The sequence below is a fragment of the Canis lupus genome, chromosome 36 (genome assembly GCF_003254725.2).
Source record: "Canis lupus dingo isolate Sandy chromosome 36, ASM325472v2, whole genome shotgun sequence".
NCBI classification, from domain to species: Eukaryota; Metazoa; Chordata; class Mammalia; order Carnivora; family Canidae; genus Canis; species Canis lupus.
In genome coordinates, this window is record NC_064278.1 from 13,931,733 (window position 1) to 13,952,221 (window position 20,489).

Here is a 20,489-nt window from a genome sequence, read left to right on the forward strand (position 1 = left end):
GGGCAGGAGGATTTCAAATAGCTGGAAAATGAAATCTACATTAAAGTTTGGTGGGGGAATATTTTCTATCCAGCTTGGAGGAAAAAAAGCCAGATTTCTACCTTACTTTACTATTAAAATAAATTTGACCTGAGTAAGCAATGTTATTTTAAAAAAAAAAAGGTTAATGAAAATATTACTGAAACTCTTAGAAACTTTTTTTAAGGATAAGTAAAAATTCTTGTAAGATGAATAGATGCTACTCTCTGAATTCAAGTGAGAGTGAATAACTTTGAAAAGCCCTTGCAGATTGAAGGATGCAAAAATAGAAGAAATAAGGTGATAGCTTATTTATTTAACCTAAGCTCAAGTCAAGTAAATTGGACACTAGAATACTCAGACAGTAAAAAGGAAATTGCTACAAACTTCTTCAAGCAGTGAGACAACACACATTAAAACCCTTTGAAATGAAAAAAAAAAAAAAAAAAACCCTTTGAAATGATTATACATTCTGATCCAGTAATTATATTTTGAGAACAAGAAAAAAAAAAAAAAAACAATCAGGGATGTGCCAAGCTTGATGTAAAATGATATAAGTTGCTTATAAGGGGAAAAACAGAAAGAACATTTAAATAAGGAATTCTTTAATGATGATGCATTAAAATGATGAATTATACAACCATCAAAAATCTACTCTAGAAGAATATATAATAACCGAAATATGCTTATGTCAGATTGTTGTGGGGGGAAAAACAGAAAGATTGCAAAACAACATGTAGAGTGTGACCCAAGGTCTGTGAGAAACACATGTATACTTAGAAAAAAGCTCTGAGGAAGAGGATCCCATGTTCCTCTGAAAGTCTCCCATACCACTGTCCATATTTTTGGCTGAACTGGCTAGGAGTCAAGACAAATGGCACTCAGTTTTTCAGTCTGGGGTGGAGTTCTTCCAAGAACCTCACAGATTGTGGTTTTCTCCTTCCTTCCTTCCTTCCTTCCTTCCTCCCTCTCTCTCTCTCTTTTATTCCCACAGAAAGTGCGTAGAGGTGCTAGGCAACACAGTCAACTCTCTTCACTTTAATACAAACCCCTGGTTTTCTAAAAGCATTGCCTCATCATTGTTCAGGTGACACAAGAATGAGTCACCTCAACAAGGCTACAGGTCCTGAGGTTCAGAAACCACAGCTTTGTCTCTCCGAATGCCTCGGGATTCTAGATGGCAATCATTTACTTCTTTTCTTCAGTTTCCTGACTGGCTTTTACAGAGGCAACCCAGAAGATCTTCTCTTTTCCTGAGACTGCCTGCAAGCTGAGCACCTGTGTAAGGAGGCTTTGCTTCCACCCTCTAGGGGGTGCTATGAAGTCTTGTAGAATCTGAGTCTCTGGGCCTGAAAAGGATCTGAGAATGAGTCTCAGAAAAGCTCTCAGTTTGCTAGACTTCCAGTAAATCTGAAACCCTGACAGATTTGGACTTATGGCACCGATTCTGGACATTGCCTGGAAGACACTGCTGTTTGTCAGCATTGGAAATGGTGGGAAATGTGGCTCTGGGACATCTGAATCCCGTGAGTTCCTATTTCATGGGAAACATACAGGTGATTACCAGAATGCTCAAAGGAAAGAATGTTTCCTCCATTAAAAACACCCCTGACTTCCCCCCATAGCTTACCCCTTGAACTTGGGAGGCATCCGTAGCAAGCCTTGTTGTTAATGCCCCGGGGCTATTTCTGAGGTCATCGAACCAGCCAATGTCTTGCCCTAACATTGCTCTGAAACCATATTTACGCAGCCTTTTTGTGAGGAGTTCTCCAGATTTAGCAAAAGCATATCCCTGAAACATAAAGGAGCCTTTAGTGATATTTTAACACGAAAAGAGAGGAAATAATTGTGAAATCACTTGCTAAAAAATAAAATTCCTTACCTGCAGAAACTGAGTGCAAAGGGATACACAGCCCACTGCTACAAACAGCAGGCACACACCATTGATCTGTGACCTTTGTTCTTCTTTATCAGGAAGCGAAAAAGTCTTTGCAAGATTGTAAGCAAAGATATTACTTTGTTATTATAAACAATAGCAAAAAAACCCAGAATATATGTAAAAGAAATTTCAAATTTTAAGATATATTTAAAAGAACATTTTCTTAAGCACTGGGTTAAGAAAACATACTAGAAATTTAACCAAAGTTAGCCATGAATATGTGTACTTTAATTCCCTGTGGGAAAGGAAGGTTGGCAAAGGAAAACCAATAGAAACCATTTGCAGAATTTTCATCTTGTTTTTTAATGTGATGTAGGCAATTGTGTCAGCTTTTCATTGATACAGATGAGAAATATGATTAAATGTCTCCAATCCTTTATGTAATAAGGCAAAGAAAAAGGGAAGGAAAGATGGAAGGAAGGAAGGAAGGAAGGAAGGAAGGAAGGAAGGAAGGAAGGAAGGAAGGAGGGAGGGAAGAAAGGAACGAAGATGAGTATTATCATGACTTATGTCCTCAAAAAATAGAAGCAATAAAGATGATCTTCCCACTCAGGTACCCTGTTATTTTACTTTACTTTTTTATTTTATTTTATTTTATTTTATTTTATTTTATTTTATTTATTTTTTTAAAGATTTTATTTATTTGTTCATGAGAAACACATACACACACACACACACACACACACACAGAGGCAGAGACACAGGCAGAGGGAGAAGCAGGCTCCCTGCAGGGAGCCCAACGTGGGACTCAATCCCGGGTCTTCAGGATCACACCCTGGGCCGAAGGCGGCGCTAAACCGCTGAGCCACCGGGGAGATAGATATATATATATATATAATATGAATTATATAATTATATATGTGTATATATATATTCATATTGATGAATAATAGCATCATTAAAAAAGTAACTAGCTATCAAGGCATTAACTGGAATTGCCTTAGGAGAAAAAACACTTTCCATCCACCTGAGACTGAGGTTGTTTCTAAATCAGAAGAAGTTGAAAACATGCCCTCGCCCCCCCAGGAAAACTATGGAAGTTGTGAATGGGGTTTTTGAGTCTACAATGAGAAGTAAACTATACTTTATAAGCATATTCTGAACTTGCAGATGTATGCTCAGTAACCGATTGGGGACTCAGCTGTTGCAATAAGACAAGGGGAAGAACAGCTGCATATTCTAATGACATTACCCTATAATGAAATAGATTTCAGGTACAACAAAACTTCTTAACTTGGGCTAAGTGAGGGAACTCTGAGTTCCATAAAAAGTATGCATTAGACAGCCTTATTTATTATTCTAAATTAATTTAAGTAACTAGAACAATGCTAACAAGCAGATGCTCAAAAGAAACCATTTATTCAATAAATATTTATTTAGTGCCTGCCACATACATCTTGCAAACAATGTATACTACTCTGTTAACAAACCCTTTTTTGTAAAGCAAAATAACCTATTCAAAAATCACAAATTCCAAAATGGAGGGAGGGGTTCTAGATTAATAAGATTTACTGTTTTAAGGACAGTTTCCAGGGTCTTCATGCTTCTTAATACAGGTGGAAGTGGGTTCAGAAGATTCTACAGTCATTCTTCCCACCATAGAATAACTCATATGTTTACTTTACAGAGTTTACAAGTTTAGGGATTTAAAGACCTGTTTCAGTTTGGTTTTAAAAATCACTATACAAATCCCCCAAGCCCCAAACTGTGACGCCACAATTCCCAGTTTGTTTAGCTAGTGGTTATCATTAGACAAGGAAATGTCTATTTTTGTGATTCCAGTGGTTTTCTTCTTGGCAGGCTTTTTTGGCTCTTGGCATTACTCATCTTCTCAGTGTTAAAGTATTTGGCTAATGTTAAATCCACACAACTGCCCAGTTCAAGACTGTGCATCTGTCTATCCATAACCTTTTTATTCACAAAATTCTATTCTTTATATATTCTTGTTGAAATGCAACCCCAGAAGCTACCCATCCATAGGTTCCTCTACGATACATCGCTGCTATTTTTGTAATGGTAAGTCTGTTTAAGGAGAAAAGAAACATTCACTAAACTATTGCTATTTACCAGATGCCAAATATGTTGCTTAACCTACTTTAACTTAAATGAAGATTTCCTTAAATTGGGCTTCTTAAAACATCCCAGTGAGGTAGATTTTCTTACCCTGTATTACAGATGAGGAAACTAAGACTTCATCAAGGAAAAGCCACTTGTTCAAATGCACCCAGAGAATACAGAACAGAGACCTACTACAGATCCAGGGCTGGCTGGCTCCAAAGATTATGATTTCCCCAGCATGCTACATCCACATTGCTGTGTTTGGGACACTTGTACACTTTCTAAGTGAAATAGAGCCATGGAAAGTGAATCAGATAAATTATGTTTTATGTATGTACTGATGCTTCACTAGATTAGCAACCAGGCTCCTAATAGTGTCCAATCATTTTCTGGGCCAATGTTCCAAACTGTGGTCTCAATACACCAAATGTGAGTATCATGCCCTTTAGGTATGTCAGGATGAAAATAGCGCAACTGTAAACTATTATCTGACTCATGATTATACCCTGTGAGATGAAGGTATCATGAATCTACTGATGAATATTTGATAATTATGCTAAGAGACTAACAGAAATGATCTTCTTTATCAGAGAGGGAAAATAGTACTTCTTTTAGCATCATTTGCTTAGCAAATACAACCCTGTGAGACCATTAACCATGAGCAGACTTTGGACTTCACCAACTAGATCCTATTACTCTGGTACTGCAGCCCTCAAGTGAAAAGTCTAGTTGCTCAAGCTCAGTTTTTCCTAGGATTCCTGGTTGTGACCAGAACAATCACAGAGACTAGTCTCACTATGAACAACTGGTGGGTGCTCTAGGAGAGCAGGGGTTTTGACTGAATCATCACTTTTTTTCTGACTTGGCCATTTCATAGACTAACAGAGCTGGAAGGTATCTTAGAAACCATTTTTTGTCAATCCTTCCTTTTATAGTTGAGGAATCCAAGGCCCGGAGAAATGGCATGGTGTGATCCTAGGGCGTATAGTACTTACTAACTATCCAGAAGAGTTAGATTCAGGAAAAGAAAGAAAAGAAAGAAAGAAAGAAAGAAAGAAAGAAAGAAAGAAAGAAAGAAAGAAAGAAAGAAAGAAAGAAAGGAAGAAGAAAGAAAGGAAAGAAAGAAAGAAAGAAAGAAAGAAAGAAAGAAAGAAAAGAAAAGGAAAAGAAAGGAAAGAAAGAAAGAAAGAAGAAAGAAAGAAAGGAAAGAAAGAAAGAAGAAAGAAAAAGAAAGAAAGAAAGAAAGAAAGAAAGAAAGAAAGAAAGAAAGAAAGAAAGAAAGAAAGGAAGAAAGAAAAGACTTCCTGGTTGGGAATCCAGCACTCTTTACATAGCAGCTCATGTACAGGGTTTGGTAAAGCTGAGTTAGTATATTCTTTTCTGTGTTTTTATAAGAAAGTGGTGATCAGCAAAAAAACTGGTATCCCAGATTTCTTTCAAAAGCAAAGATCTAGGGCACAGTTGGGTCTTTACAAAATTCAACCCTATCCACCACGCCTTCTACGTCTCATCACTGCTCAGTGGGATGCATTTCCAGAGCCTTTTCCTAATCGAATGTCAGCTTTATGAGAGCAGGGAGGGCTTTCTTATTCCTTACTCTATCCTCAATCCCAGCAATGATGTCTGACAAATAATAAGTGATTAACAAATATTTGTTGAATTATGAGATATTATGTCTAATATCTGTCTTTCTCAGAGACTGGAAACTCTATTAGAGAAGGCATGACTGAATGCAATCCCCAGTCTCTAGCACAGTGTCTATGGGAGGTAATCAACAAATATCTGTTGAGTGAATAAAAGAACATTTCTTGAATGTTCTTGAATTGAATGTTTGGATTGAATTTAAATAAAACATCCTAAAATATTTAGCATATTTTAATTACTTTAATTATTACTTTTAATTATTTTAATTATTTAAAAGATTGTCATCTTAAAGGGTTTCACACAACCAGAAATTCAATTTACCAGAGTTGAAGGGCCCTGTTTCCAATTTCCAATCTGAACTTAACCTGATTTCCTCACTTACCACAAGGGGGTAGTATGGAAATTAAGCGGTGGCTGAGGCCCTCCCTACACATTTGACTTGATTTTGTTTGTAGACTGTAACAGTCTTTCTGTATGAATCATGCTTGTGGGGACATTTCCCTGGTCAGGACCTCTTCCAGAGAGGCCACAAAAGAACGAGAAGTAGAGGGGAAACTAAAAACACAGGACTCTTAGTAAGCCCTGACAGTGTGGTGTGCTGGCAAATCCTTTAGCCTAGGCTTGGGAAAAGCTGGGTTCTAGTGTTGGCCCTACTGCCTGATGCCTGTTTCACCATAAACAAATTAATAAAGTTATCTAGATTCTAGATTTGCCTCCCTGTTGATCTCATGGGATTTGTGTGTGTAGGTAAATTTCAACTAAAGAACTTGGCAGAACTTTGATAACGAATTTTGCAATGAGAGTCTTATTAGAACCTGGCTCTCCAGTCACACTGGATTTGAATCCCAGATCTATCATTTGCTACCTAAGTTCTGTATAACTTGGTTCGCTTTTTTGTAAAATGGGAACAATAAGAATACCTACCTCGGGTGGTTACTAGGAAAATTTAGTGAACTATTATAAATAAAGTGCTTAGATAGTGTCAATTAATGCTTGTAGTTATTATTTTTTATTGTAGCAGTGAAGCCAGATGGAGAATATCAAAACTCCTAGGAAGTGAAAAATTGAAATAAGCTATTATCCTTTATCCATGTCTTATTTTACTTCTCTCTTCCTTTTCCTGTTTCCTTCTCTACTTTGCTGTTTCAATGGTACAATCAGCAGAGCAGACAATTCTACAACGTGCACTTGCACCTGCTTATACAAGCCAAACTTCGCACCTCAGCTGTTTCAGCAACATCAAAACGGCCCAAGAGGATCATAGGGGAAGGGAGGAAAAATAAAACAAGACAAAATCAGAAAGGGAGATAAACCATAAGAGACTCTTAATCATAGGAAACAAACTGAGGGTTGCTAGAGAGGGGAGGGAGGTGGAGGGATGGAGTAACTGGGTGATGGGCATTAAGAAGGGCACGTGATATAATGAACACTGCGTGTTACATAAGACTGGTGAATTACTGACCTTTACCTCTGAAACTAATAATGTGTTATATGTTAATTAATTGAATTTAAATAAAAAATGTTTAAAAGATCAAAACGTCCTAAATTCCTTTTGTATTATTCAACACACCTGCTTTGCATTATGATTTTGTTTGCATATATGGAAATTGCCCTCTCCTTACACTAAATTTGCAGCCACAGTACAGCTTTTTACAGACACGATGACTAGAGACGTGCCCTGCCAGCCCAACTGAGATCACTCAGCTTCATTTTCTTACCTTCTGTGTAATGGAGATTCTGGGCACTTTGAATCCTTTAAAGATGAGGAAAAGAAAGCTAAATCCATTAAAATACAGAGCCAACCTATAAAAAATGACAATATCCACTGATAGAAAAACAAAAAAATATGAGAAGAATAAAGCTAATCCAGTTGTTTGCTTACCCCAAGAATCTGGCTGAATAAAAAGGCATAAAGCGGTGTGACCGACCCATTGACAGCAGCACCCACGGCCCCAAACAGCATGTAGGGCCACTCTGGAGCATTGAATTTCAGAATCCTCCTAACGGGGGCAGGTTCAATTTCTTCTTCCACAGGAATGTCCTTGTCCTTGAGGGGAGAAGGGTTATACTAGTCATCCTGGGGTATACTCAGACATTTTTGCACATGTTCTTTAATGATACAGCAGATTCTTTGGTATTCACAGATTCAAAAGTCATGGTTTGACTGGTTATGAGTGACCTCAAAGGTCTCTGAGATGTAGTGATAATTGTTTTGTAAGAAATGGATTTGAATTGTTTGAGACCATGCTGTGACTTGGAAGGGACACACTAGATGAGCACTCATCTAAAGGTGAGCATTTGGTTTTCATTTCACAATTAGATATATGTTAACTCTGAGGGAGTAATAAATATGTTGGATCTCTGAAAAAAGTAACCCCTCCAATTTAAAAAAGTTTTTTGTGCTATGGTAGTATTCACATATTTGAGGACTTGTAACACTTTCAAGGTATATCCTTCATAAATGGCAAAGTTCTATAGTCTAGTAATTGACTGAAGCTCTGAGGCAGGTCAGTGTATCTGAAACAAGGCACAGTAATCATCAAAATGTTTTAAATGGTGTCAACATTTATCATTTACTTGCTTTCTATAAAATTTTCCTTAATTAGTGCCCAGAAGTAAATGGTAATCCATTTGGGGCTTCTATGCTCTACATATTCTTTGCAAGAAGTGAAAAGTATTTTGATATTTCCCTATTTTGATCTCTTTAGTTGTCATTGAAGTGTCTGAAGTAACAAATTATTTTCCTCTTGAAGGCAAATATTGTACTCAGAATCTTATCATGTTCACTATCATTTTTCCTCACTACAGATATTATTCATGCTTGATCTTTAAAACTGATTGTTCAATCGTTTGTTAAATTTATTACTGACTTCACTTAAGAAAGGATTTTAGGTGGCTTATATAGATTTTTGCATTTTTTACTTTTTCTATTAAAATATACTAAAAATATTATAACAAATTAACTACAAATCTATTTAATTAGTGCTCTCTTGCATGAATGCATAGCAATTTAACCTTTAGGTAGTAGAATGTCAGGAACAGACAACAGCAAGAAAATTCAAATAATTTCTCTTTGCTTCCAAAGTCAAAGACCACATTACTAATTCAGTTTAAAGAAAGTCTTGGGTCATGTTATGTCATTATCATTGCAAGCCAAATAGGGTGGAGGAAGGCAGCTTGGCTGGTGTTGGACTTCTTATTTCTTCCATTTCAAATTCTCTCTTGGCCTGCCCTCAACATTTGCACTTGTCACTATACATTCATGCAGCAAATCCTTCTGTTCAATAATTTCGCCTCTGACAACTTACTAACTCTAGGAAATCAATTCCAGGAAGGAAGTGGGGTGCCTAGGCAAGCATGAGTAGAACAAGCATAGAAAGAACAGGGTTCTTGGATGAGCCCAATGTAGCCACCTGTGGAATACATTGCCAAGCAATTTAGCTCTCTGGGGCTCAGTTACCTCATCCTCCAAATGAGATAGTTGGACTAAGTTGGGGAAGACAACTCTCTGTGGGTCTCTTGTGTTTCTGTACGTCTTATGCAGTGGCATCGACTACATTTATTCAGACTATTTTTTCAAGGATGTTTGCATAGCAAATAGCCCTGGAGGAGAGAGATGAGATCTTCATCCCAAGAAAAGAGCAGATGTGTTTACTGCCAATTATAAAAGACTCAAGCTCCTCCATATCAGAATTCCTCTCCTGTAACACATCCCCTTCATTTGCTGGTATCATCTGGCCCTCTTTAAATATGGGGGTTGGGCTGGGAACCAGTGCAAATGATATATTCTGGTTACTACACTGGCCAAGAGTTATAAAATTACATGGGGCTCGATCCCAGGACCCGGAGTTCGTGACCGGAGCCGAAGGCAGATGCTTACCCGATAGAGCCTGTCAGGCACCCCTCCTCCTCAGGTAATTCTAGTAATAAAGCCCAGTCTGTGAGATTCCCAAGAGTATGTAATCTCCAAGACTCTTTCTGGAGCTGAAATTCATAATCATGAATCCATGGTTATGAATTTGGAAAATGTCAGCTGTGCTGTACCATCCAGACACAGTAAACTCCAACATTTCCCAGAACCACTGCTCCACGAAACAGCCCACTCACAACCTTGACATGACAGAAATTTCCCTGGCCTTCTGATTCTTGAAGGTTTCCGTAGCCCTAAATAACAATACCTGAGACATTTAAAAATAATGTGAAGTGATTTTTTTCCCCTAGTAATTATCATTCCAAGATAAACTAACAAGAGGCAAATGTAATTGATATGAATAATTTTCTCTTGTCCCCTTTCACTAGATGTTTGACTTTAAGGGAAACTGTCCCCTGACCCCCAAAAAGGTGCACCATCAAGCCTGAATGATGCAAAAACTAGAAAATCTGTCCCTGAGTAATTGACTTCTGATTGACTTATATGATATAGTTTAAAAATTGTAGGAGAATTTTTTTAAAAAAGAAGAAGAGTAGAAGAAGAAAACAAACTATAAAGCCATAATGTATAGAAGATTTTTTCCTTTGATTTTTGCAAAGCTGAAGACAAATTTAGTCATCTAAAAAAGGCTAAAGATGATTTATTCATCTTCCCTGTATTTGTGGCAAACCAGTAACTCACAGAGAGAGGAGAAATTATAAAAGTTGATGTGTTCCCTTATTGTAGAGTTCCTGCCTTTATCGTAGCAATGTCAAGTGGCACCTTGCACATGTGCACAAGTAAAGAAGTATCCTGCTAGGAACCCTTGTGCAGGGAGGGGATGGTGGTTCTTGTTCATCTTTGCATCCATAACACAATACCTGGCACACTATAGATGTACAATCAATATTTATTGGATGAAAGAATAAGTGAAATTTTTATGCCCATGGTGCATACATGCAACAAAACATTTATTTTAAAAAAATACTGAGCTCTCTACTAAGAATGTGATTCAGTGGTAGACACTGGGCTTTCCTCAGTTTCCTTCATAGAACTTCCTACTTGAATCTTATGTCCTGCTTTCTATACTTTGTTGCATCGGTTTCTGCGTGCTAATCCATAAGCGTCTCCTGCCTCGATAATGACATTAAGATTTGATGATAATAGGGATCCCTGGGTGGCGCCTGCCTTTGGCCCAGGGCGCAATCCTGGAGACCCGGGATCGAATCCCACGTCAGGCTCCCAGTGCATGGAGGCTGCTTCTTCCTCTGCCTATGTCTCTGCCTCTCTCTCTCTCTGTGTGACTATCATAAATAAATAAAAATAAAAAAAACTTAAAAAAAAAGATTTGATGATAATAAATGGTAACTATGACAAAGGGGCAGGTGTTCTCCAAATGGTCACATACTGAAAGTCATTTGTAAGGATCCTGTTTCTGTCCTGGTAAGCAATGCTCAAACCCTATCTTCTAAGTCAGCTGTGATGAAATGATGGGTTGCAAACCTTTGACCTGGACTTGAATTCCTATAGATTCTACTTTGTTAGTTTCCCTGAGAGAGAGGTCTTGATACCAGAGACTGACAGGTTTCCCCTCATCTTCCACTGAATTTTATCAGCCTTATAACTAAGATCTGATTCCACTTCTGGAAGCCCAAAGCACAGCCTGGGGAGTGGGAAGAAAGAAACTGCAGTCTTAGTTCTGTTCCCAGATAACTAGGAGACCGGGATTCCAGTAACCCCACTTAGCATATGGAAGGACAAGCTTCTCATGCAACCATCTCTTCTATATGCTCAGTCAAAATTCTGAGAGACCACAAGGTGGAGATAATTCCTTTACATAAGTAAACTTTTTGCATTGCAGTAGAAGAACACTTCCCAAATAACAGATTGTGGTTAGAACTCCTCCATAGAATGAGAAAAAGAAAGGATTTTGCCAGTGTTTAGGCTTGTGGAATTCAGTTAACTTTTAAAATGCTTTAAAATCTACTTGGGATTAGAATATCCCATATATTTAAAGTGCTTTAAAATATTACTTGGGATTAGAAATTTCATAAATTAAATGGTATCGACCCTAATTCCACTGTTTTTGTTTGTTTGTTTGTTTGTTTGTTTAGAAAATGAGTTGGGGCACGTGGGTGGCTCAGTCATTTGAGCATTCAACTCTTGATTTTGGCTCAGGTCATGATCTCAGGGTCCTAGGATAAAACCCGACATTGGGCTCTGTGCTCAGTACGGAGTCTGCTTGAGGATTCTCTCTCCTTCTCCCTCTGCCCCTTCCCCCTCCTCAAATAAATAAATAAAATCTTAAAAAATTTTTTTAAATAAAAAAGTTATTAATTTAAATCTTAAAAACTCTAATATCAGAGCACCTGTGTTGCTCAGTCAGTTAACAAGCTGCCTTTGGCTCATGTCATGATCCTGGGGCCCTGGGATCAAGCCCCATGTCTGGCTCCCTGCTCAACAGGGAGCCTACTTCTCCCTCTCCCTCTGCTCCCCCTGCTTGTGCTTGCTCACACTCTCTCCCTCTGTCAAATAAAATCTTTTTAAAAATAAATAAAAATTTAAAACTCTCATATTGTTACCATACAAATGAGCAGCATTAATATAAGCATAAGATCTTATTTTCTTGGAGTTTGAGCAAGATCACACCGGCTTCCCTGTTATTTTTTCCCTCTCTTCCTTTTTCTCTCTTAACTGGAGAGAGAATATAAAATGGTATCTTTTAAACATTACACTGGTTTACATTCAATCGGGTTTAATTACTCCATTCTAATTTACAAGACTTTAGATAAGTAGACTATCATATGAAGCATTTTTATTTCTCTAAAACTACTCTTTATGTTTGATTTAGTTTTCATCTTAAACGGTTCCCTTCTGAGTTTCCTCAGCATCATGAGAACCCTGTGGGAATCTGATTTCCAGATCTCCAGGAATCTGATCTCTGCTGCTGTGCTGGGCTACCTGCCAGTTTCAACAGCAACAGCAGAATCAGATTTTCTTTTCCTTCCTTCCTTCCCTTCCTTCCTTCCTTCCTTCCTTCCTTCCTTCCTTCCTTCCTTCCTTCCTTCCTTCCTTTTTCTTTCTTCTTTCTTTTTCTTTCTTTCTTTCTTTCTTTCTTTCTTTCTTTCTTTCTTTCTTTCTTTCTTTCTTTCTTTTTCTCTTGCTTTTGTTGCCAAATAGTTACAGAAACTAGAAAAAAAAAACATAAAAAAGGCAAAAGTCAAATATGATTGGCACTGTTACATTTGAAATTTCAATGTGGTTCTTTGTCCCTTGGAGCTTTACCAGACTCCTTATAGGAGGCATCTTGTCATTATTAGTGGCAGCACCATGTACGTAAATTAAGTATCTATCTCTAGGTCTAGAAGAAGAATTGAATCCTTAATGGCAAGATGCAGTAAGCAATCATGCTTGCTAAATATGTTTCCTCTCTCTGTGATTCATCCTGCTGCTCCTGAGAAAAAGTGTTTCTCCGTGAAATTTATTTAAACCAACTCTATTGAATATGGAGACATTTATTCATTCCTAATGTACTAGAACCAAGAGAGAGCCTTAATAATCCTTCTGTCATAGTCACAAGATCATAAGGAGGATGTACTTTATTCCACATTTGTCACTGTGAACAAAGGTTTATAATTACTTCCAAAAGGATTCTCATTAAAAAAATTTTAAGGACAGTTTAAAATGTCATCGTGCCTAATGGATGTGCTCATAATTGAGATATCCTCTGACTGAGTTGCTTTGATAAATCTTGTGATTTGGGCTTTATCTAATTGTGGAAATTCAATTTTTCATCCTCTTTTAAAATCTCCCAATATCCTAATAGGTATAGGGCACTTACTTAAGTGCCCGAGGTGATACAAACATAAATAATATATAGTCACTAACTTTAAGAAGCTTATTATTTAGTAAGAGAATAAGACAACATGACCCCAAACGAGACTCAATAAGAAAGCTGTCATGAAAAGTTTCAAATGAAGAGTAGTGGGGGACTAAAAGTGACACTCTTGGGCTGAAGAATGAAGTGCAGACTTTAAGAAAGGCTTTGAAGAGGGGCATCTTAGGGGAAGTAGAGTGTACACAACAGCTTTGAGGACCTGCCTCCTTAGGAAGAAGAAATATTGCTGTATCTGTTGATTCCTCTCCTATCACTTTCGTTTCTGTAGTTTTTGAATTATATTAACATGAATAGTGTTATTTTAGATGTATCTTTAAAAAATTATGGTAAAACTATGTGAAGTAAACAACTGTCCATAAAACTTAATTTGTTTCTATCCTTTCAAAAATTGTGATAACTTGCATAAGAGCTAACTTTTTCAGATACCTTTGTTGAATAAACACTTGCCAAGGTTATTATAATTTAAGGAGGAGATTTAAAAATTTGAGAGAAATTGTTTTCAAGAAATTGTTTTCTTAAAAGCTTTTAAAATTATACACACATGATCAAATAACCTAAGTACATATTATTTGCCTGTGTCTGTTCAATGGTTCACCTAAAAACTACTGATTAACCATTATAGTCCAGTTTCAGTTACTAGATGTTCTTAACGTTATTAACTAATCTGCATTTCTTTTAACATATTTTGTAGAATTTAGAGTTTTCATCAGGTCCTCATGGGTTCTCCCATTTAATCTGACTTAATTAACATTACTGGATGCCTTGCAGACTCATTTTCTCAGGTTTAAATGTCATACAGTAGTCCCCAGGAAAGACTGCCTCCAATCCCCAAGAGCGACTGGTGCCTGACCTTTCTGTCTTCTTCATAAGTAGACTTATGATCTACAACAGCTAGTGGAGGTTCATGTGCCAGGTAAGAAAGCTGAGACTTGGAGCGTTGTCGGAGTGAAGCTCTGCAAATAAACAGAAAGAATGAAAGAGTCTGTAGATTATGGGCAGGTTGGAACAGGACTTAACTGGTGTTTCAGCTAAGTCACAAGTGTCCAATAAACAAAAATGGTTGGTAGGTCACATAGTAACCAGGTATGGGAGCTTCCTGGTTAGGTTCCACAGAACTATTCTTGTGGCATTGCTAATTAAATTGGATACTCTGGGCCCCAAGCTAACCCTCTGATTCAGAATGTGTTCAAGGAGGGAGGGAGAGAAGGAGAAGAAAGCTGTCCTACCAGTCTACAAAAAAAAAAAAAAGTCCAAGATTCAAATCCATTCCATATCCATATGGTATATTAATTGCTATCATAGCAATGGCCCACTGCCTTTACCTCCCTTTTGGTTATAGGTTGTAATCTTGATACCTGTTTCTCTCTAGTTATACCTGATGTTTACTGTAGTGCAAGGTCACCTGGATATAAATAAGCTAGTAGGAAGAAAATAGGGTCCCTGGTGAGATTTTCTTTAGGTTATGTACTGCCCTTAAAATTTACATAGTTAACAAATACCTTATTGAAATAAAATTTATGTGATGTGTTCATTCATTCATTCATTCATTTAACAGAGGCTTGTTGGACATGTACAACATGCAGACCAACGCCTGGTGCTGTGGGATTACAGAGACTGGTCAATCAGCCTCTTCCCTCAAGGAGTTTCAAATCTTACAGAAGAGCAAAACATGTACCCCACTCTGATGGAAGAAAGAACGCAGCAATTGCTCTAAAGCAGGTTTGAATAGAAAGTATGAAAATTTAAAGGAAAAAAAATACATGGCAGGTGTTTCCATGAAAGGGTCTTGGAAGAGGTGGCTACGGTAGGACTTGGGTTTTTGCAAGAAAAGCATTTCTGGTGGAGAGAACAGTATAGATAGAAGCATGGAGACAGGAGAGAACATGGTTCCTTAGTCCATATACTTAGTACAGCGCAGATAGAAGAAGAGATTGGTTCAGTTGGTTTTGGTTTCTTTCCTGAGATTTCTGAGAAGGAGACTCCTACTCGCCTCTAGGTTAAACATCAAAGGAGGCAGCATTATTATGTCAAGACCCTTAATGAATAATGTCAAGATCTTTAAGGAAAGAAGCCTGAGAAATGAAGCAAAATGAAAGGGGGGAAAAGCAGAGCTGAGAAAGGAAGAGAAACTGCATGTATGTTAGACACCTGGTTGAAGCTCCAGCCTTGCCTGAAGCCAAGCCATCCTTGGACAGCTTGGTTAGGTAAGCTGATTCTCTCCCTTTAAAAGTGAGAGCCGGTTGAGTTAAGTTTTCGGTCATCTGTAAGTAGAGTCTCTTTTTTAAAAAAAGATTTTATTTATTTATTCATGAGAGACACACAGAGAGAGAGAGAGGCAGAGACACAGGCGGAGGGAGAAGCAGGCTCCCTGGATAGAGCCTGACATGGGACTCGATCTCCAGGATCACACCCTGGGCTGCAGGTGGTGCCAAACTACTGCGCCACCAGGGCTGCCCTGCAAATGGAGTCTTAAGGGATAGGTGCAATGCTGAAGACTTGAGAGGAGGGTGTGTACATTATCAAAGCACCTAATCTAAAGTAAGAAAGTGGAAAGAGAGACCCATCCATGATCTCTCTCCCTCATTTGTATCCAGGTGAAGGTAGATGAAGACAAACATCAGGTGGTGCTTGCCTATTATACACGCTCATCTGGCCTTCTTGAGAAGGCTCTAACACACCACCTTCATCATTCTGTTCCCAGGTCCTGTTAGTGGCACTGCCACCCTCTTAGTCACCCAGGTTCAACAGGGGCATGTATCTCAAGTCTAACCTCTTCCTGCCCTTGCACATTCACACTCTTGCCAAATCTCATTATGGTCAGACCTGAAACCACTCCTCACCCTGCCTCCCTCCTACCAAACTGCTCTCTGGGACACCCCAACTCCCTCCTACCTGGTCTGAGACTCTTCAGTAATAGAGTCACTTCTTTGGGTTACTTAACTGGTCAAGCAGTCTTCTTCAAAATGCATGAGGAACAGGCATGTGTCAACTGGACAGAGTGGAGTGCATGGTAGGGCTGAGATGCAAGGTCATGGGCCTACAGAGAAGCCCAGAGCACTGGAAACCATGGTAGAGTATGCGGAAAAGGAAATATGGTTGACATCCTCCCAGTTTTGAGCATGGCAAAACATATATCCTTGTTCCTTCTGATTTCTACTAGCTTAATCTTGTATTTCTTAAGTCTCTCTCTCGTTCCCTATTTTGCAGGCCACTCCACCTGTCTAGCATAGGCTGTCCCACCGAAATCATGGGCCTACCTGCCGGCTCCCTCTGGTCCACCCTAAACACCAGGGTTAAAGTTCTATTGCAGGCCTTTTTAGAAATTGAAAAAGTTGGCCAGTCCCTTTCTCAGAAGCTGCCTACCACTTATTGCCACAAATAAAAACAGCTAATTTGGGGGCTAAATATCTCTCCCACTTTGTCTCTCTCTCTCTTTCTAAACATTATTATTCAGGAAATTAGTTACTCTTATCCATTAAATTGTTCTCGAATCTAAAATATATTACTAAAGAAAAACTGAGCTGTCAGAAAGACCAAAGCCAAGGAAATAAGATACAAATTAACATTTCATGTAGTCATCTTTTAGCAAAAAAAAATCTGTCAGCATACACAATGAGATATTTTTAACAGACTTTCTTACTCAAACTTAAAAATCTTTCTCTGCAGGAGGTTAATAGCTACTTTCTGGGTGTAGATTGTATGTCTGGATTTCTCAACCTACTCACCAAAATGTAGAATTTTTGAGAACTAATAGCCAAATAGGAAATGTTTATATTAAAAATGGTTATTTGGTCCTAACAATAAACTGGAAGTAAACTACTTAGAACAAGTAGAATCGTGTTCAATTGAAAAGTTAAGAAAATATTTATTCTCTTGTTGACATGGCCATGAAATACATCATTTCCTCTTTCCATATGTGATTCTTTAAATATTAAAAATAAATCTGTGTTTGAATTACTTGGAGCTGTTACCTACATGTTTTATTTTAGGCCTCTTTAAACCAGTTTTCAATAAGCAATAAACTCCCTTGAAAAAGCAAGTCTTATAACTGAGCCTTTGCTCAGAGTACAGCCTTGAATTAAATATTCTAGAAATGGTAAAGGCAACAGTAAGGAAATCTGCTGTCACCCATTGTTTACGAACAGCCTCCTAACTTAGGGGGAAAAAAATCTTTCATGAATAAAAACAAAGATTTTGGGCAGAATTCTTCTTAATATGTGACTTTTAACATTAAAAGAACTACTTTACTGAAACTTTTAAGTCAAGACAAAAGACTAAAACTTACAGTCTTGCTAATAGCATATTCCAAAAATATGTTTGAAGATCAATACCCCTATATTCATCCAATATTCATTCATTCATTATTTATTAAAAATAAATAAATAGCTGGGGTTTAAGGAAATTCTTTTCAAATGCTAAAAAAATACATTTTTTATTTTATCTAGTTAAGAAATGATTTGAATTCCGTTGGGTCACTCTGGAAGCGGGAATATTTGTAATTCAATTGTAGCTCAGTAGGTGAAAGAATGTACTTAAAGTCATGAACTTGACCTCCATGTACAACAGTGCTTTATACATGGTTAGATATAGTGGACAAGACCAAACAGATTTTTTAAATACCCTTTCTCAGTTCAATGGACAACATTTTGATTGTAAAGCACCTCTATCATGACCCTACCCACAGTAAGATAAGAAGTCAAAGTTAAGCAAAAAAATCCCCATGAATTGGAGACAGAAATGTCAACCTAGCAACCAAGGACTCATTTGCATGTTCATATGACATGACTACGCTCAAGGCTCCGCTGACTGAGATATTGTCTGAGGATCATAGGTGCAGAGGGCTCCTAAGAATATTTAAAAACCTTAAAATCTGTCCGATGGCTTCAGCTTACCTTAAACTAGACTGGTAGCTCCCTCTGCAAAAGGTCTGTTCATTGTCAAGTGAGACCCCATCAGTTTCTTCTTCTCCTATTTAATACGACATCAACAATTCCTTAGTGTATACAATAAGGAGAACCATGTCAAAGAAAACTACTTACTGTGCTTGCCTGGCCTATCATTACTATATCTGGTGCTAAAACATTTTATTAACTTCATTGTGACAAGTAAAACTTAGCACCTATCCAACACCTTCTAACAAAAAAATTTCAAAATACTCAGTAGGAAGTGCCTGGCTGGCTCATTCCAAAGAACACACAACTCTTGGTCTCAGGATCATGAGTTCCAGTCCTACACTGAGCAGAGAGATTACTTAAACAAACAAACAAACTTAAAAATACTCAGTAGGATTGACTCTCTTGAACTGTGTGATACCCTAGGTGTTATCTCCAACAAATAGATATCTGATAGCATGAATCATAAAAAACTCAAGGGAAGCCCACTGGAGAACATTTCTATGGTAGATTCACCAAATAAAAAAAAAACTTTTCAGAATAAATCACATGTATTTAATATATGCAGTAGTTTTACCCAGTGGAGTTTAGAAATCGAGATATGATATGGTAGAGAAAGCTTGGAGTGGTTGATTAATGTAGGTTGGGATAAGTTACTAAATCTGAAAATTCAGACTTAAAAAAAAAAAGGAAGCACTAGGGACTGAAGTATCTCTCTTTAATGAAAATAAGCATCACGGTTTTTAGTCATTGATTAATTTACTCGGTCAGTAAGAACACAGGTCCCACTGTGTGCAAGACACTCTAGGAAGGCTCTCCTATTTGCAAAGTAGGGGGCAGGGAATTAGGGAGGTGAAATTAAAATTGTCTTCCACACAAAACCTGGGTTTTAGCTCTTTGACTTGATCAAGTAATGGAACCTCATGAGCTTCTGTTCTTTCTATATGATGCCTTCAAGGACTTTTGGGAGAACAAATAAGACAGTGTATATTAAAATGCATAGAAATCCATGAAACTATTAGAGTTAACAAACATAATGCTTAATAGAGTGTACAAATGTAAAGGGAAAGGCACTTGCCCCTTATGCCTTCTGCATTAGCAGTCGGCTCGCCTTGACTCTGTAAAGTCACCAGAGTGAAGTAAACTCCTTTCCTTTCCAACAGTTCCTCATGGCTGCCTCTTTCCACTGCTGTGCCGTGTTCAAAACCAATAATGACATCTGCAGCTCTGACTGTGGACAGGCGATGAGCAACCGAAATGATCGTATGTCCCTGCTGAATCTGCAAGAATGTACAGTGCACCGTTAGCCAAACAGTAAGACAGAGCTGACGTTGACCTTTGGATGGTCTCAGAATCCATAAGTGAGTCAGAACCTTGGTCCTTGGAAAACCCTCAAATGCGCTCTGCAGACATTAGCAAAGACCAGCACACTTTATCAAGGCCACAAACACCCCATACATTGGTCCAGTTGCTAGCTATCAATCAATAGCTAAAAACAAAATGGGAATTTTTGAAATCACATATTATAAGTTTAACAAGATTTAATAAGATTAAAAATTTTGCATTTGTAGCTTTTGGAAACAAACCTTACTGACTTCTATTCGACTGTGAAGAACATTCTAGTCAGTCAGGATTTTCTAAACAGTCACATTGGATACGCTGACCCACACAGGCCTTCTCTCTCCCTCCCTCTCCATCCCTCCCTTTTCCCTCTCCCTCCTCTCAGTGAGCTGCCTTTCCTACAACACATCTCCACATGGTCTTGTAAAAGGATCTCAGCTTTTCAACAAACCTTACTCAGTGCCTCTTGTACCATGGCTTCACTCTCATTGTCCAGTGCTGAGGTGGCCATGTCCAAAAGCAGGATCTTGGGGTTTCGGACAAGGGCTCTGGCAATGGCTACTCTTTGTTTCTGGCCACCACTCATCTGGCCTCCTCCTTCTCCAACAAGAGTGTCAAATTGCTAGGAAGAAGGTGACACCGGTAATGAAGAGGAACAACTTGGTGGCTCCTGGCAGTAATCATTACAAGATCCTTTCTAGTTTCCTTCTCAAGCATGAATTTTTACAGGCCCAACTTTCACTGAAAGAAATACCCTTTCCTGAAACATGTTACTGTCTGATCAATATT

General features: G+C 38.0%; 1 protein-coding gene across 3 annotated transcripts in view; it reads right to left on the reverse strand.

Annotated features, from left to right (window-relative positions):
* The window catches only part of ABCB11 (ATP binding cassette subfamily B member 11), an 88,070-nt gene that overhangs the window by 14,882 nt on the left and 52,699 nt on the right, over positions 1-20,489 (reverse strand). For all 3 annotated transcript variants that reach the window (XM_025460076.3, XM_025460077.3, XM_035698568.2), the window contains 7 exons: positions 20,152-20,322; positions 19,438-19,639; positions 18,360-18,435; positions 14,318-14,420; positions 7,542-7,706; positions 1,901-2,005; positions 1,649-1,810 (listed from right to left, as the gene is read on the reverse strand). In XM_025460076.3, coding sequence (XP_025315861.1) covers positions 1,649-1,810; positions 1,901-2,005; positions 7,542-7,706; positions 14,318-14,420; positions 18,360-18,435; positions 19,438-19,639; positions 20,152-20,322 — 984 coding nt within the window. The remainder of the gene's footprint in view (positions 1-1,648; positions 1,811-1,900; positions 2,006-7,541; positions 7,707-14,317; positions 14,421-18,359; positions 18,436-19,437; positions 19,640-20,151; positions 20,323-20,489) is intronic.